Source organism: Lepisosteus platostomus, chromosome 1 (genome assembly GCF_059453375.1).
Source record: "Lepisosteus platostomus isolate fLepPlt1 chromosome 1, fLepPlt1.hap1, whole genome shotgun sequence".
Taxonomy (NCBI): domain Eukaryota; kingdom Metazoa; phylum Chordata; class Actinopteri; order Semionotiformes; family Lepisosteidae; genus Lepisosteus; species Lepisosteus platostomus.
Window position 1 is genome coordinate 58,954,811 of NC_142611.1, and position 26,263 is coordinate 58,981,073.

Genomic DNA, 26,263 nt, shown 5'->3' on the forward strand with positions numbered 1-26,263 from the left:
TTTAGCAAAGTGAAATATTGGCAGTGGCAGCTGCTGCTTTGGCCTTGATTGCTAGGGCCATTGTGAAAAACAGACAATTAAAGATTCTGTAGTCTGGTGACGGGCTACAGTGTAGACTTCAGGATCCAGGATCCAGAATAAGTGTGCCCCATGATGAGAGTGACAGGCAACAGCTAACTACAAAACTACTGTTGTTTTATATTGGGCTGGGCGGAGTGGTGCAGTCCAGGCAGGTGGAGACCCTAGTATTTATAGTACTTCAAAGAAGCTGGGTTATAAATGATATTGTGGTGCAAATTTACTGTGAAAACCCATCTTCCTTACACCAGCATTTCCGTGTCTCTGGAAACATTAGGGGCATGTTTAACTTCTGCCATAATACAAATATAGCACTGGGTTTGTACACATAGACTCTTGAAGTCAGCTGAAACCCCATCCAGAGACCTGGACATATTTACAGTACTGCTTTGCTGTGATTGCATTCCGTCCAGTCAGGTAGGTATCTGGCTTAAGTCCCTGTACTTAATGTCTGTCACTAGGCTGTGCTGTTAAAAAAAACAGTTTTTTATTTCTTTTAACTTTTAATGAGTAAATCCATCATCAACTAGTACACAGCAGTGTGTGACAGGAAAGATCATATTACCTTTGCATGTTTCTAGTCTCTTGACTGCTCTTACTTCATTTTGCTGGAAAGTACCGTATGATGGAAATGAACCAACACATAGCCCGAGTGGCCTGAAACTGCACCTGGATTCAAGATTGTAAGACATTAACATCAGTAAGAGAATATAATTATACAGTAAGTAAGCTGTTTTTACATAATTTGGTACATGTTTATTTGAAGTTCGAAGTACTGTACAGTATGTTGTTTGGATGTGGTCCTCATTTTAAATTTTGGTTATAAAAAAAACTTATCTGTGAACAAAAATAACTTTAGCTTTACCACTATGTAACTGAAATACAGTAGATGTTCTGTTAGTAGATTTATAACTTGCCTATGGTAGTTGCATTTAAATATCTACCTATTTTAATGTTATCCAGAAGTTGATATGATTTGAAATGCTCCAAAATAATGATTTCTTTAAGAATATTACTAAATCTAATGCAAGAAAAAGAATACTAAATCTGTTCATGTTGTTGTTGTTTTTTCTTCTTCTGTTACAGTGCTGTTTAATCACTCTAGACAGTTTTTCCAAGCTGAGTTTCTGAGCTATGATGTAATCCTTATGTTTAGATTCAGAGAGCTGGGAAACACCAGGTCGTAATCTTACTTTGGCTATGAGACACTGAGTTCCCACAAGCTATAAATCAACACACAAAACAAGACAACAGAGAGTCAGTAAAAGGAATCCTCACCTCACTACACTTCATTGACTCCTGAGGTGGCCAACTGGCTACTTTCAGAACTGGGCATTTATAAGAGTGAGCCATGCAAGACCTGCTGTTGGCACTAAATCTCAGCCTATTATGTTGCCTGCCGACAGTTTGAAAAGATACATTTGTTGGGACAGTGGTCTCCTGCTAATACTTTTTTGTTCCTGCAAAGTATAAGTGCAAAAGTGAGACAGTTTAAATAATTACAGGCTACCCCATATTTGGCAAATTTAGCGTGGTCATTAGACATTATGAATGACCCCAAAAAGAAAGACTGGGTGCTTTTGATTTTTGTTGAATTGTCACTGTAAATAATGTGTCATCATTAAAATATCATTTTATACAACTCAGAAATCAATCGCACCTTGAAATTATTTACTTTCAATCACCATTATTTAGAAGTTACCTTTGATTATCTGCTGAGTAGTAGTATTTTGGCCTAATTTGTGCTGACAGTTCTGGATCTAATGAGTGGCAGGACACATCATCAATTATATTTCAGTAGTTTGGTTAGATCCTAATAAACGCAAGAGAGAGACTACATACTGTATGTAGAGTGTATTTGGCCTGGTATATCTCGCCTGGCTGAGGTAATTGGCAGCTTGACCCGGGGGATGAGGCTGTCTGTAACCCCTCAGATTGCGAGGATTGAGCCAGGGAGCTGCTGCAGGAGTGTAGATGGGGTGGCGGGAGGGGTTTGAGAGAGATGTGTTATGGGAAGTCCCGAGAAGCTGGGGAGCGAAAGTGTATGAGATTAGGATCCAGCCTTCTTCCCAAATTTCTATTTTAACTTTTCTATTTTAATTCAATTTCAGTAGTTTGGTTAGAGCCTATTAAATGTGAGAGAGATAACATATGCAGAATACATTTGATATACTGTAGCTCACCTGACAGAGGGAACTGGCAGCCTCACTGTTAAGATGAGGCTGCCCTGACCCCCCTCAAAAGAATCCCCCAAAACACAGACACAGAGTTCAAAACACTCAGCTAAAAGAAAGTCAGTTAGGTTGTGCTTTTGGTGGAACTTATTTTTAGTGCTTATTACAAATGACAGAACAAGAAAGGTGCAGTGGTTCGGATCCAGTCTTGAACAGCATATATGCTGCATGTGCCAGAACTCAGGTCAGCCAACAGGTGGAATAGGAACCACTTGCTGACTCGTGCAGGTGAGCAGGATGCCATTTTCTTGGTTTTTTGGTTTCCAGCTATGCCGTATGATTACAAATTCATCATTGTGTTTGTATTCCCGGTTGCCATGGTGACTTGGCACTACCTGTCTGATGCAGAAATGGTGGACAATGGACAGGAGCTAGGAGAAGGGCTTCTGGCTAGCAGGCAGCTGTACTAGCTAGATTGAGATCAGAACTCTGTTGTTGCAGTGGAAGGTGGTGTCAACCACAAGAACTACTGGCTTGGAAGAGTGGCCTGGTGCAGAAGCAGAGGAGAGCTACAGGAAATAGCTGTCTTTAGCTAAAATAGGAGCAATTTTTGAGCTGAATCCCCCCAAAAGAAAGGAATATTAGCAACATATGCAGTAAGAGGCAAGGGAAGAGTTGAAAACTAGTACTAACCAGTTGGGCACCAGCAAAAGAGAGGCTGATGATAGAGAGGACCTGTTGCTGTGGGTGAACGAGGAAGCCCGGGTCCAGTGCAGACTGCTTCTGTGAGCTCAAGCCCACAGGGTGGAGTGGGAGTCAGTGACCAGGGGCTCCTGCGGTGGCTTTTCAGAACACTGTAAAATAAAACTTTCATGTAAAGTAAACCCTCTGTTTAATGGACAGACAAAATCTGCTGAAGTCTGTAAGAAAAACCAGGCTTTTATCCACAGTAATATATTGCTTATATTGTGTGTGTTTCATATGTTTAACAATTTATAAAAAAGCTCTACAAAATGCACATATTATAAAAAGGTAAAAATAAATACTACATAGTTTTAAAATTCAGGAATATCTAGATAGATACTTTATTGATCCCGTAATGGAAATTGCAGTGCAACAGCAGTTTAACACAGACAACACAGCAACAGTGTAACTAATGAAACAATAATAATAATAATCCAAAACATACAATAAAATCAGTACAGTAAGAAGTGCACTAAGAAGAGTTACTCACAGTCCAGAACACACAAATAACAAACCAGAACAGAACAGTACACAAAAAGTTGTATTACACAATATAAATATAAATATAAATATAAATGTCTTGCACAGGTCCCTGGCATATATTGTACGAAAACGGTTGTCAACGGGAAAAAGAAAAAGAACAGATGTATCACTTTACTGTTCACAAGCATGTCATAGAGGGGATGGGAGACATTGTCCATGATGGCCTCTAGTTTGGACACCATTCTCCTCTCAGCCACTACCTGAGGGTCCAGGCCAGACACAATGACAGAGCTTGCTCTTCTGATGAGCTTGTTCAGCCTGTTAGAATCCACTGCTCTAATCCCAGAGCCCCAGCATACCACCGCGCAGAAGATGGCGCTCGCCACAACCGACTTATAGAACATATGTAGCATCTTAATACATACATTGAAGGACCTGAGACTCCTCAAGAAGTAAAGTCGGCTCTGACCCTTCTTGTAGATGGCCTTGATGTTCTTAGACCATTCCAGTCTATCATCGATGTGCACTCCCAGGTACTTGTATGAGTCCACTATCTCCACGCCACTCCCATGGATGTAGACAGGAGTAGGTTTGACCCTTTTCCTCCTGAAATCTATCACCAGTTCCTTTGTCTTTGCTACATTCAATTGCAGGTGGTTCTTTCCACATCACTCCACAAAGCTGCTGACCAGTCCTCTGTACTCTTCCTCCTGCCCACCCTTGATACATCCCACAATCGCAGAGTCATCTGAGAACTTCTGCAGGTGGCACGACTTTGAGTTGTATTCAGATAGTCAGTGATCCATGAGATCATGGAGGTACCGACTTGCATCTCCACCAGCTTCCTCCTTAGAAGAGCTGGATAGTATTGAAGGCACTGGAGAAGTCCAAAAACATAATCCTTACAGTGTTGCCAGCCTTGTCCAAGTGTGAGTAGGCCCTTTGCAGCATGTAGATGATTGCATCCTCCACACCAACACTGGGCAATGGCTCTCTGTAGGGGTAGGTCAGTTGCTTACCATGGATGCTGTTGGTTTTTTATATTCTTTTGTGAACTTTAGGCAGTATATTTATGACATATGAAATAAAGAGCTTTTATTTATGATAACAAAGGTATAGGAAACATTTTCATCAACTGTCAAAAGATCCAGAAAGCATAAAGTTTATATAGTATATATTTATCATGTAAAAGTGTGTTTTTGGGCTGGAAAGATGTCATTCATGATTTAAAGGACATTTGGCAATAACTGACATATCTTCCTCCCATTGATTTACCATGCATTTACCATTTCAACAGCTTGATTATCTTGGACAAATTTTTAGGATAAATTATGTTTACAAAGTTTACAGAGGTTACCAAGGCAGGAGTAGCTTCAATGCATTTTTCCTTTTTTTCTCATGCGATGTCTTGATTATGGACTTAATTTCTCCCTGAAATAGATTTCTATGTCTTCCGAAGGTGGATAGACTCATGTCTCATGACTTTACTTAAATATAAGGTGGCTTGTCTATTTAAACACAGTTTCTTGCCAAAAATAATTCCCCAAATTAAAGAGTTCAAGTGTTAGTTTAGCCAGTCATACTGGCAAAGCCAAGTACCAGAACAACATTGTACATCTTTCATGATAACTATTCTTTTTGTTAAAATGACAAAATACAATGCAAATAAAGAAACAGGTGTTTTTATTAGTATCCTAATCTGTGTGGAATGCATGATCTGTGAGTTTTTGAGCATTAATTTATACTGTATCTGTAATTAGCTCCTAAAAGGCTAGGCCCAATTTTATGTATTTTATTGCTAGGAAAACCTGATCCTTTTAACTTCAGAACATTCCTTTTTCACAAAGAAAGACATTGATTCCCACAGTTACTGTTATAATTTCCCATTTAGTTTTCTAACTGCTTAAAGTTGAAAGTTTAGCCTTAACTGCCTCAAGTTAGGGAACACTTTTCCAGTAAAGCCTTATCTTCACATTCCTGTGTGTGCGTCATTATTAGATTTTCTGCCGGTTTGGATTTGGTTAAAGTAGCGTAGATCAAAAGAGAAGAACAACAGCAAACAGGGTTAGTTAGACCTGCCATGTGTCTCAGTCTGGAAGCTGTTTATTTGATGTTCTGAGGTGTTGGAATGTGAGGCATCACGCACATGGCATGCAGCACATCTCAGCACATGGTAGCCATGCAGACTACAGTTTTTTCAGCTGTTGCACATCCTAATGTGCAAAAATAACTGTTCTGAATTGTTTTACGCCTTTCTAAAAATAGTGCTTTAGTTGGACGTGTTCCAGCTGTTAGGTTTTTTTTATTGTACTAGGTGATGATTGCAGACAGAGACACATAATTGATAGAATTCTTCATTTTCAGCACTGACAGAATTTTTCAAAGAGCATATACATCCAAATATGTACAAACCCAATAACTAAAACAAATAAGTTGATTTTTGCCGTACTTGGTATTTGTCAGCCATTGTCAAGGATAAAAAATAAAAGAACTAAAACATACTGTATATGAAGACAGTGTAATAATAATAATTGCTTACACTTACTGTATATAGCGCTTTTCTGGACACTCCACTCAAAGTGCTTTACAGGTAATGGGAACTCCCCTCCACCACCACCAATGTGCAGCATTCACCTGGATGATGCGACAGCAGCCATAGTGCGCCAGAACGCTCACCACACATCAGCTATCAGTGGGGAGGAGAGCAGAGTAATGTAGCCAATTCATAGAGGGGGATTATTAGGAGGCCAGGATTGGTAAGGGCCAATGGGAAATTTAGCCAGGGCACCGGGGTTACACCCCTACTCTTTTCGAGAAACGCCCTGGGATTTTTAATGACCACAGAGAGTCAGGACCTCGGTTTTACGTCTCATCCGAAGGACGGCGCCTGTTTACAGTATAGTGTCCCCGTCACTATACTGGGGCATTAGGACCCACATGGACCACAGGGTGAGCGCCCCCTGCTGGCCCCCTAAGGGTACATGCTGTGTATGACCAGCCAGAACTAAAATGCTGTATTAACATGCAGTATAATATTTACTCCTACAGAATTTAGTTAGATTATTTTTTATATGTCCATCATGTGTGATTTATGGTCCATCAGGGCAGTTTAGTTAATTTGGTTGGTTAGTTTTGTCATCATAGTCTATATTATCCTGTCATGCTTTGTGAACTTAGCATGCTATATCTGCACATCCAATACTGTGCTGTTTCCTTACTCTGACATCAGCAACACTTGCTAGCAAAACGGCTGCAATAATGCAGAATGAAAAATAGCATGCGCACAGCAATTCAGTGTCTACTAATTAAAACTGTTTGCTTGCTAATCCTTTCTGTCTGGAGTGTCAGTTACGATTATGAGAAAATGTTATGTCACAAACTGAAAAGTCAGAAGAACTTTTAATTCAGTTTAGCTTATTTGTCATATGCACAAGTGCAATGAAATGCTTATTTGCATGTATGCTCCGATACAAAGACATTAAAGAATTGCCAGGAACATAAACACAGAAAAGCAGCAGTAACAACAAGAAGTTAAATAACAACTTAAACTTAAATAACATACAACTTAAAAAATAGTCAGAGCAGCAGTTTGAGCAGAAAGAGGAAAGAAAACACCAGTTTTATGACACATTTATAGAAGAATTTGAGAAGAAAGATTAACAAATGGATTCCATCTATAAATAATGTAATATTGTTATTTTACGTGTATGCTATAGGTCATGTTTATGTTTTTACCTAGTGTCAATGAAAATACATGAACAGGTTATTCACTGAAAATGCACTGCAAGCCATGGATATAGACCTTATTGCTTTAGTGGTCTGTTTAGATGCTAAGCTCTATTATTTCAACGTCCTTCCATTTCATAAATCTTTCTAGATAGTATTATTCAGTGAACCTGTTACAGCTGAGAAACTTGAAAGTAATAATTTTGGTAAGAATCTTCAACATTCAACATAATATTTTAGAATTTTAATGCCTTTCTTTTTTAATTGAACTTATAAACTTTTAAAAGTAAGCAATTTAAATATGTTGATTCATTTCAGTTTTACTCATTACTTCTCTCTTTTTCCCAGCAATAAAAGTTTACATTGCACATTGACAATTTTAGTAAAGGCTTCTATATTGAAGTACATTGTAGTTTAATACCTTTTCAGGGAGTTTTGGTTCCTGACACTACATTTAGATAATGTGTTTCTGACATGGCACAAAACCACAGCAGTTGCTGATCTTATTTTTCTTGGCAAAAGCAAAATTCTAGGCAAACCCAACAAAGTCGTGATTTAAAAATGTAATTTTTTAAATATTAGGTTTATATATATATAAGATACATACTAGGTTTTCATTTGTGATTACTTTTCATAATGTTTCATCTTATGTTTTTCACTTGGAGGTTGTGGATTACAATGTGCAAATTAAAAGTAAAATAAATTCTGATTTAATATGTCTTGATTTCGGGCTGATTTCATGTGCTGTGTATTCCACTCTGTAATAGTGTTATGTATGGGTGTACATTTACTTAGAAAGATGTCTAATTCTAATTTATTGCTTGGGTTTGTTTGATGTTTGTTCAAATTGACTGTTATGTATAATCAGACTGGTCTTAAATTCTACCTAGGAGAGAAACATAGTTTACATAGTTTTTATGTTCACAAATGTATTTCTTTCTTCAAAGAAGTTGGGTTCTATCTGACTGGAACTGAGTTTCCCTAATCTCTTGCCTTACAGTGTCAACCCAAAGGATTTTTCAAGAGTAGTTAAAGAGATGAGAAAAGACGTTGAAGTTGGAGCAGTTAAAGCTCATTTTCATATGCAGATGATTTGAAGAGACCCCGAGAACCAGTAAAACTGGGGGCTCCTCGGGACGAGGATTGGAGACCTCTGGAGTAAAGATTCTGTCTGGAAGTGTTTAGTCATTATATTGAATATCATACCTTTACCTTTCCAAGGGTACGGATACAGGCATGTTTATTGAAATGGAAGCTTAATATATTTGTGGAAATTCCCCTGTGTGAAAATTCTGTAGGAATTAAAGGACTCCCTTTGTTTTCCTTTGTATGTATTGAAGGCGGTTGCGTTGTCAAATTCTCGGAAGATAAACAATTAGAATAGAGCCTGTACATTATTTAATAATATTGGAGCTAGAATTTAGTACAGATTCTGGTGGGTGATTACTGCTCTGTGGTTTTTCATTATGCAAAATGAAATGATGAGTGAAAAACGAATGAAAACAAAGGCCCTCGTTTGTTTGAAGTGTTGGGAGATGTGGTCTGACGTGCTGCGGATTGCTGTCTGAAGGAGATCTGTATGGCTCCCCCTGTTATGACACAGCGTGATGCTCCATGGCAGGAGCCTTGATTTGATGTGGCTGTTCCTTTTAATCCTGTTGCACAGCATTCTAGTGGCTGAGTCACTGACCCTGGGAGGCTGGCACCAGCTGATTTGCTGATTTATGAGAGAGCAGCAAATCTCATCGCTGCTCGCTGCTGCATCTCTATCCCACCATCCTTTGCAGGGTTTGCTGCAGTGTGCCAGCACCATCTGGGCGAGAGCAGGAGAGAGAGAGAGCTTAAATAAAGATTGATTGGCTTGAAATTCTAACGTGGATGTGGAGGAGGGGGGGGGGGGTCCCCCTTCTTGCCATTAACCCAACATCCTTTTTTTTCTTTTTTTGATTTCCTTTTTTTAGAGTTACACTTTATACGTGCTGACCTCCATTTTGAGCCTTGTTATAAATCAGTGTTCTAATTTCTTCTCTACCTGGAGTGGAGCATCACTACATGACTGCATGTAACAAGAAATATCTTTGCTCTGAGGATGGCATGGCTATGGTAGGGCACTATGAAATGCAACGCATGATGCTGCTTTATTTTTTATTTACATATATATACCTGTTCCTCTTCCATTGGATTTGTATCTGAATTTTAGTTGTATTATTAGTTGTAGTTGATTTCTTTCTTAACAGTTCTGTATCAGTTTGGTTTCCCTGCTTACTGATTTTTTTTTTGGCCCAGTTGTTCTTCTTTTTTTCTAAGAGAGAAGTATTTTGACATTTTATACAGTACGTAGACATTCCCTTTGTACAACTATTCTGTTTAGCAAACAGATTTATTTTAGTTTTCTTTTCTGGATGCTATTTTTGATTTTTTTTTGTGTAATACAGTATATTGTCCTAATTTGATTTGGTTACAGCTGTCAGGTAGCTGTCTTAATACAAATAGATCATTTTAATGATGAACATGGAAGATGCCAGATTAGTAAAAATGTTAAGCCTGTTCACAGAGTTATCTGTTTTCATTGGTGTGAAAAATGTTTTTAAAGTCAGATTTATGCACTGTTGCTGCTGTTATGTGTTTGATAGTCACGCATGTTGGTTGTTGATTACTTGATGTTTACATTACTAACATACTGTACAGTACAGCTTGGGGGTGCTCTATCATGAAACTAAGTTTTGTATACAGCTATACTTCCATCTAACTTGTTGTCTAGGGTAGTCTGGGATTTTGAAGAGAGGAAACTGAACCATTTCTTATTTTCTTTTTTTGGAGCTCTTGAGCTTTTATTTTATCACTGTAAGAAAAATTGGCCTCCTATCTTCTTCCCCATTTACCTGAACCAACAAGCTCCCCTTCTTCTCTTCTCAATGGCTGTGTTATTGTTTTCAAATCTGCTTAGTCATTGGGACAGAGAGCCAGCCTATGGGGACCTCGAAGCAGCTTCTGTGTGACTGTGAGGAACGAAAACACATCCATACAGAGTGTCCTGACGTTTGAATTACACTTAATCTCTTCAGTTTTCAGACATACAGTTTATTGAATCCCCCAATAAACTTCATTTTGCCACCACAAATCACGTGAAGTTATGTAAAAACAAAAGAACGCTTTTTTAGTAGCTTTCTAGGTTACTGTGAAAGGAAGGTTTTGTTGACAGATAATGATATAATGAACTATTATTAAAATATTTGGATGAGAATTCATTCTGCTGCTACAGGCTTTTGTTATTTTTATTCAGAAAATTTCTACCTTTTCCCTGTGTAATCTTCTTCCTACATGACATTCTTCTGAGCTATTTAAAAACTTGAATCGTGCATTTATAGTCCTTTAATGTCATCCTTGAATGTCAAATCATACAGCAGAATGAGTGAAGCTGTTTGAAAACTTAACAAGGAACCCACTGTGAATTTTCAAAACTGAATTTTCCACTATACTGGGTTGATATATAATTGCCTACACTCTCTTTGCTCATGAAGATACACATTTTAAGAAGGGAAGTATTTCATTTTTAGTTGATAGTCTGGTGTTTTCCTTTTATGAAAACATTTTTGAACAAAAATGCACAGACAGTAAGAAGTGAAAATTTCATCTGATGGAGATTTTTCTGTTTTGAATAAACTGAAGAAAGGTAATTTAATCCAAATAAGTTAAACAAATCATCTTATAACATGAAATTGTTGATCAACAGAAATTAGTCTTCATCTTTTATTCTTAAAATAGTCATTGTATTTTAGAGATGGTTTTATATTTCAAAGTAGGCCTACTACAGACTATTATTTTGTGGGAATAATTGTAAATTGTTGACTTTTAATATAATTGTCCTTTTGCCTTTTGTCCTTTTGAACACATTTGGTATTTCCTCAATAATTGTTTCCTCAGAAACTTAAGAATTTGACACAGACACTTTCAACGTTGATTTTTTCCAAAGTATTTTCCAAGTGTTTGCTATTGTGTACGCTCTTTTCGTGAGAATATTTTTGGCTCAGACTTTATCATGGACCCTAAAAGTGTTAAGAAAATAAATATTATGAGTGTGTGTGTAATTACACAAAAAGCTAATTAGGTGGTTATTGTACAGTACAGTAAGTACTGTACTCAGGTATGATTAATGATGTCTAACTAGCTAATCAGTGTGTTTTATTACTAAAACACAAACCACAGTATGAATGTTAGTTATTATTGTTCCATTTGTCATTTTCTGGTTAAAAAAGTAAACTTAGGGGTGACATTTCGGGGTCTGGAACAGATTGCAGTTTTTCCCCATAAGAAATACAGTAAGTGAAATAATGTTTTTCTTTTTACACATTTTTGCTATACAAAAGTGTTTCTGGGAACGAATTACATTCATAAAAGAGGTAAGGGTATACTTTTGATTCCTTGTATAGATTTGATCACATTATAACAAGAACACTATATTTCTTGTGACCATAAATATTTCGCACACATTCACTTTAAGAAAATTTCAGAGTGTAAAATCAGTATTTGGTTGAATTGTTGTTTTTGTAATGTTTGGTTGTTTTTTTTGTGTATTCATTTGAGATGTTTTGGTCTTTGCACTCTGAGTTCTTGCCTCTTTTTGGGGTTTTCTGAGTTCAGGTTTCTCTTCTTTGTATAAAATACTGCTAAATTGGATTTACATCTTGAGACTGATTTGGACTCTTAAGCTTTTCTACTTTTTCTTTTGATGACCTCTTTGGTTGCAAAGAACATTTGTTTTAGGTCATTGTCATACTGCATAGTGAAATGCCACCCAATAAGTATAGAAGCTCTTTCTTCTTCACAAAACATTTCTTTGCTCTATAAGACAAGTGGGAGAAGAACAATAGTTTCTCCAGTTGCCATCAACCGGACAGCAGGATTATCACGGCAATGTCTGTGCTTCTCATCCTGGGTATTTGTGATCATATTACAACAGAGACATACTCTGTATTTGAATGTACTGCCTGTATTGCTTCACAGTTTTACTGTGAGATACTGTTTTAGCCTGTAGACCTAAATAACAGTGAAATACCAATGTTTTTCCTGACAATGAAAAGAGAGCTACTATCACAATGGAATGCAAATGATAAAATAATTATGCATATGAGTCAGAGAACCAGCATGTTTTTTTCTTCCATAAACAGCACGGAAATGACAGAGTAAGCTACAAATCCCAATCTGTCACAGAGGGATCTGCGTGGGAGGGGATTATTGGGAATGCATGTATTTTATTATCCCTCTGCCTCTGAGCCTCACTCTGTTTTTCCTGACACTGGGAAGGCTGGTGAGGGAACTCTGCAACGGCTTAGCACCGGGTTGGCCTGATGATCTTTCTGCCCTCTCTCTCCAGGGTGCAGGGGGAGAGGAATAGTGACCCCTATGCCAGAGTTTTAGGATGGCCAGTGAAGGCTCCAGCATCCCCAGTCCTGTGGTGCGCCAGATTGACAAGCAGTTCCTGATCTGCAGTATATGCTTGGATCGCTACAAGAACCCCAAGGTGCTTCCTTGCCTGCACACCTTCTGTGAAAGGTAGGAGTTCCCACCCTTTCATTTAGGTTCATTTTAGTCTGGAGTTTTTTAATTCCTTCTTCATTTACACTTCAGTACAGTTGAGTGGGATCATATAACTAAACATATCAGTCAGCATGTCCAACCTGTGAACTACAGAGTCTTGAAAAAGTGTTCTGACTCTTTCACAGTTTTCACATTTTGTTGCTTTCATGTTTTCGTCATGACACTTCAACATAGCAACTATTTATTACATATAGAACCTACTCCACACATTCAAAGCAAAAACAAAAAGAAAGACATACTGTAGACAATGTGAAAGAAAAGGGGGAAAAGTCAAGAATTGCATATTTGGACCCTTTGCTGTGGCAAACCTAAATTATTTTTGGTGCACAAAATTATCTTAACGAACCATGCAGTTAGCTGAATGGCCTCTGTCTATGTGCATTAATAGTGGTTCTCATGTTTTCATAAAAAACGTGTTTATGAGGTTGTTGATCAGATAGTGAATTTCAAGTGAAGACTCAATCATGAAGACTAAGGTGTTTCAAAGTCAGAGATAAAGTTTTTGAAAAGTTCAGTTCAGGAGAATGGTACAGAAAATATTGAAGTCTCTGGATGTCTCTGACCTGAATCCTTGATAATTGATAATCCTTGAAATTTGATAGAGACTTAAACAAAAAATCTCACGTCTGCAATTCTTGCCAAAGGTGCTTCCATCATATACTGAGTTTAGGAGTCTGCATATCTTTGCATGTTTTCCAATTTAAGATTTGCTGCCTTTTACTGTAACTTACCTTACAATTAGAAGTCGTCAGTCTAAACATTCACATTTTGAAATAAATATTAAGTTTTAAAAATATATATATATATATCATTTTGTAATGGTTCCACAAAATGGAATAGCATAAGAAAGGTCTGAATAATTGTGGCTTGTTAAAAATGTGCCCAACTTTTTTCTATGATTCATAAATGCACAACAAAAACTTACTACCTTCTTTCTGTCTTGCAGGTGCCTACAAAACTACATTCCTGCACACAGCCTGACTCTTTCGTGCCCGGTGTGCCGACAGACGTCCATTCTGCCAGAGAAGGGAGTCTCCGCACTGCAGAACAACTTCTTCATCACTAACTTGATGGATGTCCTGCAGAGGTCGCCAGACAGCAGCAGCGAGGCCTGCACTGTGCTGGAGACCGTCACCGCTGTCGCCACCGGCAAACCCCTGTCCTGCCCAAACCATGGAGGCAATGTAAGAGTGTTTCCTTCCTCCCAGCATACAATCATCGGTTTGCCCACAAGCTCTCAGTCAGCCACAGGCAGTATCAGACTTCATCGCAGCCTTCTGCTGTCACTTGCTGCAACTATTAATAACCTGTCATTTCACAGCACCTTATTAACTGCAAGCTCTGCCTTGCAATGTTACAGTATGTGTACAGAGTAAGAAGCAGTCTGCACCATGTTTCTTCTCTAGGCCTCTTATCTGGTATACCTGTGCATACCTAGTTATGTTGCTGACTGTAATTTCATTAGTAAATATACAGTAATTGTACTGTAACATTCATGCACTGACTGCAGTAAGCTTTTGTGTAATTGCTGAGTATTACCTAAGCACATGAACTGTGGAGCTATTGATGTGCTTGAAAATTGGCAGTACTGGAAAGTAATGCTTTTTAACTGTTACTCGTCTGACAGTTTCCATTAATAGACCAGTATAGTTTTTGCAGAAGACTGGCAGGACTGGGCTGTGGACGCAGTCAGGGAGGGATGTGGGAACTGTACAGAATTATCTGTGTCCGTTTTGGGCTTGAGCAGATGATGTCTGTCTCTTCTCCAGTGCAGAAGCTCCCAGCGTCAGCAGCTAATTTTGGTCTCTATGGCAACAGAGATATTTTTGCGTTCTGGTGGGATTTGCTGTACTTATTAATTTTAGACTTGCTTTGAGGGCAAATCAGACCTGACCTGAATCTAATCCATGAAATCCCAGTTCTGCGTCCTGTGGGTCTGCAGCAGTAGTGTCTGATGAACAATATGGAAAGAGTGATGGTGTGGTTATCAGACCAGCTATCCCTACATGTTGTAACAACCTTTTCTGAAAGGCTGTGGTCTGGTTATGGTAATCAAAATGTTTTAGCAAGGTTTGTACAGGGTTACTGGAAGGGTACAGTTTTGTTATATCAAACTTTAAGACATAGTGTTGAAACAAAATGTGTGACCACTGAAGACATGTATATTGTACATATGCTTTCATAAGACTTTACTTCTGAGCAGTATTTGATACCAGTATTGAGATGTTACAGAATCTTAAAATGATGAGGGGGCATTACTGTATAAATGTCATAATTTCCATGTAACTTAAATAAAAGTAATGTTTTGAGAACATTGCCTTTGAATCTACAAATGATAATTTCTGTAATATTTAAACTTTATTGTGATGTTGTCATAACAATGTGGTCAGCTGGTAACTGGTAACTGTAGCTGGTTAGGTAAAGTTGTCAAGACAAGGTTTTAAGTCCATTTTGGGCACAATAAAAGAAGTTCCAGACGACTGTGTTATTGGGAGATTATCTTTCTATTCTCTTTTAGCATTGCTATGATTACATATTAAGCCATTTTCTGGGAACCTTTACCTCAACTTTACAATATAAAGTTTTTCTGAGTTCTTCTAGATTATCATTTGATTGTTTTTGATGCTTTTAATTTTTCCTTTAACTGTGAGTCAACAAAGAGAGAAGAGGAACAAGTAATAGGTTTATTCTATGCTGAAAAAAAGAAGAAAGAAAACACAACGTTTCGGCCGTGGACCCTTCTTCAGATGTGAGAAGGCTGAAGAAGGCTCAATGGCTGAAGCATTGTGTTTTCTTTCTTCTTTTTTTCAGCATGGAATGAACCTATTACTTGTTCCTTTGCAGCCTATGCATGCTGACGCAGCTACCCACCTGAACTACTAAAGAGAGAAGAGTACTTTTTTGCGGGTGTGTTATGTTTGTCTGCACACTAGCAGGTTATTGCTGTGGAGAGGAGAGGCACATGCCTAGCTGACTTTCTGGGCCTCACTGGGTCTCTGGTGTGCTGTTGTTCAGGTGATGGAGTTCTACTGTCCTTCATGTGAGACAGCCATGTGCCAGGACTGCACTGTGGGAGAGCACGCTGAGCACCCCACTGTCCCGCTCAAAGACGTGGTGGAGCAGCACAAGGCTTCCCTGCAAGACCAGCTCGATGCTGTCAAGAACAGGTTAGTTTGTCTCCTCAGCCCAGCTCTTCATCTCCCTCTCCCATGTCACGGTGTGCCTATCTGAAGATACTGTACCTTCATTGTTAAACTGTCACTACTGCTGCCTTTTTTTCCAAACAAAGCTAAATCTTTCACTAAAACACTTAGTTACCTGTAGCTATGTTTTCATCTGTGTAGATTGTTCCTATAAGCGGTATAACTGAAATATTTCTCTATTATATCTCCTCTTTTAAATATATCACATCATTATTAAGGCAGCATAGTGGTATGGTGGTTAGCACTGCCGATGGATTTCTTGGATCTTGGGTTCAATTCTAGCCTGGTACCATCTGTTCCCCTTGTTCATTTGGATTTTCTGTGATGGACCAGTGTCCCGTAGAGTCTTTTCCCTCCTACCTTGTGCAACATACAGTACGTTAGCTGTCCCAATGGACAACTCCCTGAGTGTTACTCAAGGGAGAAAATATAATAATGCAAGGGTTTTCAATAGACAGTGGTATCTATGCACACATGAATAGATGCACATGTAACATGCTCAAAATCATTGTACTGTCTTTATGTTCAAAAACTCTTTCAAGTTTCAGTGAAATGATTCAATTCCTCTTTGTGCTCTGCTGTACATAGGCTGCCTGAGATTGACTCAGCCCTGCAGGTCATGTCGGAAATCTTACAGCAGCTTACCAATCAAAAGTCCTGCATTGAAGAAGATATTCACTCCACCTTCGATGAATTGCAGAAGACGCTTAATGTGCGCAAAAGTGTGCTGCTCATGGAGCTGGAGGTCACATATGGACTCAAACAGAAAGTAGGTTTGTGCTTTTAGCCTGGGTCTTTACACTGGAGGCGTATTAATCTTGTTAAAATAGCTAAGTGTGCAATGTCAGCTTCTGATCTAGCACTGCTTCCAGCCCAGTTTTATTTGTTTGTTTTTTTATTCCAATGGCTTGTATGCCATTTTTTAACAAGAAATTACTGCATACCCTGTAAAGTGCATTTTTATTAAAAAAGTAATTGCACCCCAACTCACCCAGGAAATGGCAGTTTGTCTGGGCTTTAAGTGATCTGAATAACACTGAATGAAATACTGTAACTTGCAAAATACTAACTGTAATGTATGTGCTGTTAACCAAATTTCACATGGGGAAATTTTGCATACTGTATAAATAAGGATATTTTGAATACTTTGGAAACTGCTTAACTGAAACTTGCAGATGTTACAAAGTTAGGATATAGACGTGCTTAAAAGAAATTGAATCCTGAAAGAAGAAGAAAAAAAACTTATTGGGATGTGGTTTTCTGCATGTAGCTGTAGTAATCAGAAACCTGCTAGGGCTGTGATTGATTGATTTGTTGCTTTATGACAGGGAGTTACTTATCAGATCTGAAAGAGCTTGTTTTGATTTGTACATTTCAAACATGATATGGAACTTAAAATGTAAACATGCATCTGTCTTTGTCATTGTTTTATTATTTAGTTGCCAGATGTTCTTATCCAGGGTGATGTATGTCAGTAAGGATCCCTAAGGGTTCCAAAAACGCAGAACTAGAGTGTCTCTTCCACATCACTTCATTATCAGTCACCTCTGGGATAAATTTAGACAGTTGTGCTGTGTCAGGTCACACTACTCAGCAATTTATGTTACAAAAAAGGACTTTAGAGCTGGGGATAGAGGTATAGAGGTTTTTTTTCTTTTATCAGATTCTCAGCCTGTTAGGTTAGGTGTAAATTAGGTTAGGTTATGTGGGTGCTGTGGCCTCCTTAATGTAAAAAAGTGTAAATGTATATTACATGTAGAATGTTGTTTAGGCTTGACCTGGGATGGCTTACCTCTTTGGTGGTCCCTATGAGCAGACATAATTGTGTTTGGCTTATAATATACTGTAAATACGAGTATGATAGCTTCGACACCTACCTGTAAGACCATAGCCTTTGCAGATAGTTTAATTTTGTTTTAAGTTATGATACAGTGTAGAAAGAACATTAATGTAGTAAAATTGTCTTGTAACAATTTCCTTTCCTTTGACTTTCACATTTGAAAACAGATTAACAGATGTAGCTTAACACTTATGTTAGAGAAACTGAATTTTCAGTGGTATTATTGAGAAAATATATCTACTGAACTTGAATTGGATAAGAAACATTTATTATACTCACTTTTAAAACGTCTTTTTTCTCATTTCTTCTGGCTAACGCTTCAATTATGTCCAAATCAAAAGATGTTGTAAAGCAGTTCCCAATTGCCAATAATACAAGCACATTTAGTTTTTCTTCCTTGAGTATTGATTAAAGATCATCTATTACAGTACATTGTAACACAGAAAACAACCTTTCTCCAGAATGGTAGCCTAAAATAAGCAAATTTAGCAATACAGGGTAAATGTTTTATAGCTACCAACACCTATTTAACCAAAACGTCTGAAAGTACCTTGCACACTTCACCAATTTTTCAGTTAACTATAAAAATCTGTATTTCATTAGAAAATTCAAAATGAATGGCACTTGTGGTGGGGCTCCGCTAAACGCTCGGGCCCCAGGCCTGAGCTGATGTGCGTTGGCTCTGCAGCAGTTGACAGAGCGCTTCTGTGGCTCCCAGGTTCTCCAGGCCCAGCTGGACGACCTTCTGCAGGGGCAGGAAGGGATCAAGAGCAGCTGTAACTTCACCGAGCAGGCTCTGAGCCACGGCACGGAGGCCGAGGTGCTGCTGGTGAAGAAACAGATGAGCGAGCGGCTGACCGAGCTGGCCAGCCAGGACTACCCGCTGCAGCCCGAGGAGAATGACCAGCTGGACTTCATCATCGAGACGGACGGCCTGAAGAAGTCTATTCACAACCTGGGCACCATCATCACCACAAACGCAGTGGCCTACGAGACAGTGGCCACGGGGGAGGGGCTGCGGCAGTGCGTGGTGGGCCACCCCACCTCGGTCACCATCACCACCAAGGACAAGGACGGGGAGCTGTGCAAGACAGGCAACGCCACCCTCACTGCTGAGATCTCCACCCCTGACGGCAGCGTTGCAGATGGCGAGATTCTGGACAATAAGAATGGCACGTATGACTTCCTGTACACCGTTCAGAAAGAGGGTGACTTCACCCTCTCCCTTAGACTCTATGATCAGCATATCAAAGGCAGCCCCTTCAAGCTGAAGGTGGCCAAGACCGCTGATGTGTCTCCGACCACGGAGGGCGCTAAGAAGCGCGTGAAGTCCCCTGGCAGTGGGCATGTCAAGCAGAAGGCTGTGAAGAGACCGGCCAGCATGTACAGCACTGGGAAACGGAAAGAGAATCCCATCGAGGACGATCTGATTTTCAGAATTGGTAAGCAGGACGCCTACCCATATTGTTTATTTTTTCAAACCTATCCGTTAAAAAACATCTGTTTTGCAGCAGTATGGAATAAAATGTTTATGAATTAAGAAAAAATTCACTGCATCATTTAACATCATTTCCATCCTGTCACGTTGACATTACTTTTAAATTTGAAATGCATTTCGCGGTGTGAATGCTTTTGGATTTTTTTCTCATGGTTTTCAATTATGTAAAATAAAGTACAGTATAATATAGCTCTTGTATCTAAAACCCTTGATAATATAAGTAAATGTCAACATTTTTTGGTTTACAGATAAGATCCTTAAGCTTGAAACCTACTGTACATGAATCGGGCTGTAGCTTTAGTACTATTCCTAGAAACAACTTTGCATATGAATTAATTTTGCACTGTATCATAGTTTATCCAAGCCAAGTATACATCCTTTAAAGAAAAGAAAATTGAGGAAGACCAAATAAATAATCCTTTGTTAGTTTATTACAGCCTCCCACAGGAAGTTCAGTCTTGTTAATGAAAGTTAACTTTGACTTATAGAGATAAAAAACAAGTATTCAGTGCCTTGCAAAATTATTCAGAACCTTGCACAGTTTTCACATATTGTTACATGAAAACCTTACACTTTCATTTGCAATTAGTAATTGTTATATACACAGTGTACTCCAAACATTTATAAAGAAAATCCTGGTCACAGATTTATGTATAACATCATTTAGCAAATTTCGAAAAAAACATTCATATGTGAAAAACATGACATCATTTTAGAAAACATATGCTCATTGTTTTAAAATCTTATAATGAAAAAGGCCATTCATGCTTAAATATACTCTGTCTTGAACAAGACCATCCCTCCAATATTTTTATGCCCAACATTTATTTTTTGGAAAAGCATCCTTTTATTTTTCAGCTGTTAAAAAAGGATTATAATCACATTCTATCCTGTACCTTTCATGTACAATTTCAATAAAAACAAAGAAAAGCTTTCTTTATTATTCCTTCACACATACAATACTATTTTTTTGCATAAGCATCTTTTCAGTAAGTTACAGATTCAAGGAAAAAATAACTGTAGTACAAGTACCTAACCATACACTGTACATTTATAGATGTATTATTAGTTCAGGTGGGTAGCTGCGTCAGCATGCGTAGGCTGCAAAGGAACAAGTAACAGGTGGCTCCACAGCCGAAACGTTGTGTTTTCTTTCTTTCTTCTCTTTTCAGCATGGAATAAACCTTTTACTTGTTCCTAAATGTATTATTGTTGCTTTTCATTTTTTCAGTTGCAAGGCATATTGCAGTTTATTCATGCACAGCTTTTTTGCCATTTCCATTTTTTCAAGGTACGGTATATGGAGAAATTGTCAAACGTACTGTAAATCCTTGCTGATATTGTGTTTTATTGGTTCATCGTGACCTGTTAGGAAAATCCATTGATAGTGTCTTTGTATTTTAGGTACCAAGGGAAGAAACAAAGGAGAGTTCACAAATCTTCAGGGGGTGGCAGCATCTTCTGTCGGCAAGATTTTGATAGCAGACAGCAACAATCAATGTGTACAGGTGGGTCACTTATTTTTATGGACTAATCAAAACATCCTTTTAATTACTGCTGTATTAATCTTTAGCAAAATGAATATTTTTCAATAAAAGTAATTTGAAAATTCAAAGCAAATGTTTGCTCTACACTGTCATTTAGACCATTATCATCATCATCTTATTGGAATCCTTTATTTTCAGTCCATTGCTGGGTAAAGATATCCACAGATCGCACTAAGAATGCCTCCCTCGATTTTTGCTTTCATGTCTTGCAAACTTCTTAATTTCTCATCTTTCTTGAGTTCTTTGTGCTGGTCTAATCAAACACATGATACTCTTATGATCCAGATTAATAAAGTCTTTGTTCAGTGTTTAGGAATTTATTTTGCCTATTGCCTATTTTACTTACTTGTCCAGCCTATTGCCATGTTAATTTCTTCACTCTTTCAACAAAATTAGAAATTTGTTGACTTCCTAAACCATCCATCCCCTCTTCTTTTAAATCTTGAAATTCCTATCAAGCTTCTTCCTGTATCATATGCATTGCTTGCAGTTTGTGAATAATTCTTAAAATAAGATTCCAGGTTTCACAACCGTATTGAGCTCATGTAACACACAGTGGATGGATTCTTTATTTTTGGCACACTAAACCATTTTTTTTCACACTTACAAATAATAACAAAAGGAACAGGAACATTTTAATATATTCATAATATGAATTATATGAATTATAGCAACAATTGATAATACCAAATACAACAACATCAACCTTAGAAACAAGAACAAGAGGGTGGCTTTCAGCTCATATGGATTATTTGTTTTTTTATTAGCTAATTTGATAGAAAATCTCATCCTTCTGATTCTTTAAATAAGTTAGGATCTGTTTTGAAAACATTGCTGGACAGTTTATTTTAGACTCCTACAGTATAACCGTTTATATAAGGAAGTAAAGAAGTGCTTATACTAAATCCAGTACCCTAAAGAAGAATCTTCCAATAATTCTACTTTCCATTTTACTCTCCTTTTTAATTCACACGCTCTGCTTTCATTTTCTGACACCAATTACCCCAAATATCCAGTATGTTATCTGGTAACTTCTTTAAGCTTCAGTCTTCATTTTTGTTCAACATGATTTTTGCAGTTGTTTTCCTTCCTGTTTTGCTGCCGGCTTCCTTAACATCCCAATATTTCATAAAGTGAGATTGTGTTCTTAATTCATTGATTAATGGTAAAACATCCTTTTTTTTCTTCTGTACTGGTAGGCATTATAGAAATATGGACAAACCTTGATCTCATGATACTGTCTTACAGACGGCAGAGTTTTTTAGACTGTATTTTGAATTGTTAAACAATATTTCCACTTCCACAACCATTTCAGTACTAATTAAACAAATTAAACTAATTGTTGCTCAGCAATGTAACTGAAAACCAGATGGTCCTGTGGCTGTCAAGGACTGAAGCTATTCCTGACACATTGTGTAAAGCTGAATTGTGTGAACATGACGTTTTGGGCGTGTTGACACAACTCACTGTGGAGCAGGATCATGCTTAGAATGAAGCAGCAGCTGTCTGCTCTTTATGTAATTCTGCCAAAAAAATTCAGTCTCCTTATTCTCTGTGTCAAGTAACACTTGATCGTAGTAGAGATGAGTTGCAGTTTTCGTGCTCCAGGTAGTGGCCAGTTGATTATTTTCCCCCCAGTGAACAGACATCTAAAAAAACAAAGGTTTAATGTAGGTTTGTTTGAATCATGATCCACTTACCCTTTGGGGTTTCTTTTGATAGAGTTCAAATCCTGTTCTATTCTACCAGCCCAGTGTGTGAGTGCACATGAAGTGACACTGTCCCCCAGGAGAACTGGAGCATGTTGTCAGATTCTTGTGGCCGTATCGCTTTGTCTGTAGATGACTCCACCTGCTAAAACTGCAGAGAGGGCTTGACTTCTAAAGAACACCTCTTAAAACTATTTTCCTAGTCATGACTGTTTTTACAAGTGTTCAATCAATGCTGTCTCCTTCCACCTTCCAAAGACATGCTGGATAGATTCATTGGCATCTCCAAGGTGTGTGCTTATGTGTCCTGTGATTGAATGGTGTGTCTTTTAATGCAAAGTACTTTGGATAAAGGTTTCCAAAAATATGTAATAATTTTACAGTGAAAGAAATTTACGTACATGCTTGCTCAAATTTCCATTCTAGAAGTACATGAAGGTGGTTTGTCGTATGTTGGCAGATCTTCTCAAACGATGGTCAATTTAAAATCCGGTTTGGTGTGCGTGGAAGGTCTCCTGGACAGCTGCAGCGCCCCACAGGTGTGGCTGTCCACCCCAATGGGGACATCATCATTGCTGACTATGATAACAAGTGGGTCAGCATCTTCTCTTGCGACGGGAAATTCAAGGTGAGCCCTCAGAGGGAACTGAAGCATTGGCTAGAAGGAAATTAGCTTACTTTGATTTTGATTTGAAATGACTCCAAATTAGGGTGGCACAGTGGGGCACTGGTTAGCATCACTGCCTTGCAGCAGTGGGGCCCTGGTTTCAATTCCTGGGGTGCTATCTGTGTGGATTTCGTATGTTCTTCTTGTGAACTTCTTCCAGGTGCTCTGGTTACCTCCAACAATTCAAAGACATACTGATAGGTTACTTGGCTTCTGGGAAAATTGGCCTTTGTGTATGTGCCCTGTGCTGTGCAGGGTGGCGCCCATTGCTTGCTGAGATAGACATCAACAGTAAAAAAAATTTTTATGAATGAACTATGGGTTTTGTAGTTGTAAGGCATCACAGCATTGAAAGAGTAAGAAAGATATTTTATTGTCTTCCTTCTAGTTTAAAGTGTGTTCCCACTGTTTGTCTACACATTGCGGATGACAGGGCCTTTTATTTGAATTCTCCAAAGCTCTGGAGCACCGTCTCAAAAAATGATTGAACACAGAGGGTTTTCTTAAATCTAGCCTGGAATGTTGTCTTTTAGATAGACCAAAGCTAAAATCTTGTGAAATGTGCTTTTTATATTGTGTAAAGCACTGTAGGGCTGTGTAGCCCTATATTATGTAGGGTGATAATTGTTTTTTTTTAAACACCTGAACTCTATTATTATGAGTAGTAGTAATCAATCACTGCACATGAAGGACAAAAACATTGGGTGTGTTCCTCATAATATGCCTTGTGTATACGTGTTTTTCTACTGAAATCCAAGAACTGTGGCATAAATCTGACTTTGAAGGACGCATGCACATCCCTTAATGATTGTTTGCCCTCACAGACAAAGATTGGGTCGGGTAAACTAATGGGGCCGAAAGGGGTGTCAGTGGATCGAAATGGTCACATCATCGTGGTGGACAACAAGGCCTGCTGCGTCTTCATCTTTCAACCCAATGGGAAGCTGGTGACAAAGTTTGGTAGCCGTGGAAACGGGGACAAGCAGTTTGCAGGTACACTTGATGGTAATATGTAAACCCCCGTTCTTTGCCTCTTACACTCACCGTTGCATGGAGATACAGCATGGACAAGATACCACCAGCATGTCTCCCTTGTCATCGGGTCTTCAAAGGGGGGACTTCTTTGAAGGCAATTAATGTAATTGAAAGTTGACGCATCCTTGTCTTCTCACAAAACCCTTTTTAATGTATTTTTGTCACATCCAATTTCTAAAGTTCATTCGTCCTTTGTACATTATTTAGATTTAGGTGTATAGCTCATGTATAATTTTATGAGAATTACTTTTTCCCATTTCATTAAAGCTTGGATTTTGTATTTTTTCACATACTGTATATTGTGCTCAAAATATATAGGGAGTGTGAGAAACACATAATCATGTAATGTACATAAATGAAACAAATGCTTAAAAAATTATATATTATTACCATATCATAGAGGGATAACAGATCACAGTGAAGGGAATGTTGCTCAAGCTACAGTATGCTAAATCAGGGGACTAAGGAACTTCAATTCTATTCTGTTCTTCATCAATTCTAGAGAACACTGTACTGGAACTGACAAAAAAATGCAACTAAAATGTACTTCACTTCTGGAAACCATGCGGCACTGCAGAAATTTAAAATGTAGGGATTATTAAGAGAAACTGCCTATATGAAAACAGATCAGGTCCTTGAATCATGAATAGAGGGTAGTCAAAGTTTCTAGAAATGCCAAGACATGTCTTCCTTTCCTTTCAGGCCCCCACTTTGCTGCTGTGAACAATAACAATGAAATAATTGTTACAGATTTCCATAACCACTCTGTGAAGGTGAGGCTGTATTCATGTTGTATGCTTTTCGGTTTTATATGTAAAGGTGAACGGAACAGGGAGTTAAAAAGACCGTACTGTACATTCATAAGAGCAAGTGCACCGGTCTGAAATGCAGCAATGCTCAAACACTTCCATTACTTAAGTAACAGTTGAAATAAGTAAAAATAAACAACAAAATCTCAGCTGTATCAATTTAGTGACTGTTTCACAAGGAGACTTATTTTTTTATATTTATTCTGTGACATATAGGTTTTTAACCAAGAGGGGGAATTCCTATTGAAATTTGGGTCCAATGGAGAAGGCAATGGGCAATTTAATGCACCAACAGGAGTGGCAGTAGATATCAATGGCAATATCATTGTAGCAGACTGGGGCAATAGCCGGATACAGGTAAGAATGGCATTAAAGAACTATGCAGGTGTCTATTCCAAGGACAGTCACAAAATGCCAACATCAACACCAAGTGATAGTCATGTATATCTTACATCTTTGTCAAGCTTAGAGACTTGCAGAGCTTTCTTAAACCTTGATCATATATTTGGTTTAATAAGCAAATATTCAACAGTTTTCTTTCAGGTTTGGATTGTTGTAGAAAAATGTTGACTTCTCTTGGTTGTCATACCAATCTGAGAATAACAAATGTTGTGTTAACTGTACATCTTGTTAACTGTACAAGATGTATTTGCCAATTTTTTATTATTTGACTTGCTTATCTTCTGCTTTATAGTTGCCTAATTTGTAATTGTGTAGCAACTCAACTTACTGCTGCAACCTCTGTACCAGACAGGGAGAATGGCACTCCTCTGATAACTCGACACACAGCTACCGACATTTGACAAGCTGCACGCTTGCAGGAGAGATAGAACTGATGGCAGGTGTGAAACGTCTCTCACTGAAGTCACTTCAGTGCAGGTGAACAGCACTTGCAGGTGCTGTTCACCTTGACTAACGTTACCCAGAGGTGATAGCCATTTGTGTGCTACTACTGGGCTATCAATGGGAAAGCGGTTAGCTAATGACACAGACCAGATTCAAACAGCACTTGTCTGCGTGTTCAACCTGGGCCACAGTGTTCAGCTTGTGCTCTGAGGAACCACCTTTACTCATGATTGCCAAACTTTTACCCTAACTAATTTATAATTTGATCTACCCTTATTTAAGGTTAGTATAAGTGTTAGTTCATAC

The 26,263-nt window shown here is 38.2% G+C and overlaps 1 protein-coding gene across 5 annotated transcripts in view; it reads left to right on the plus strand.

Moving 5' to 3' along the window:
* The window catches only part of LOC148678299 (tripartite motif-containing protein 2), a 48,692-nt gene that overhangs the window by 19,296 nt on the left and 3,133 nt on the right, over nt 1–26,263 (plus strand). For 3 of the 5 annotated variants that reach the window (XM_088633203.1, XM_088633204.1, XM_088633200.1), the window contains exons 2-11: nt 12,580–12,758; nt 13,750–13,987; nt 15,819–15,970; nt 16,595–16,775; nt 18,565–19,288; nt 20,749–20,852; nt 23,061–23,228; nt 24,092–24,272; nt 25,005–25,075; nt 25,328–25,468. In XM_088633203.1, the coding sequence (XP_088489329.1) occupies nt 12,625–12,758; nt 13,750–13,987; nt 15,819–15,970; nt 16,595–16,775; nt 18,565–19,288; nt 20,749–20,852; nt 23,061–23,228; nt 24,092–24,272; nt 25,005–25,075; nt 25,328–25,468 (2,094 nt within the window). In that variant the 5' untranslated portion in view covers nt 12,580–12,624. Of the gene's footprint in view, nt 1–8,983; nt 9,309–12,579; nt 12,759–13,749; nt 13,988–15,818; nt 15,971–16,594; nt 16,776–18,564; nt 19,289–20,748; nt 20,853–23,060; nt 23,229–24,091; nt 24,273–25,004; nt 25,076–25,327; nt 25,469–26,263 lie in introns of those variants that run through there. The other 2 variants (XM_088633202.1, XM_088633205.1) reach the window with 2 other exon arrangements.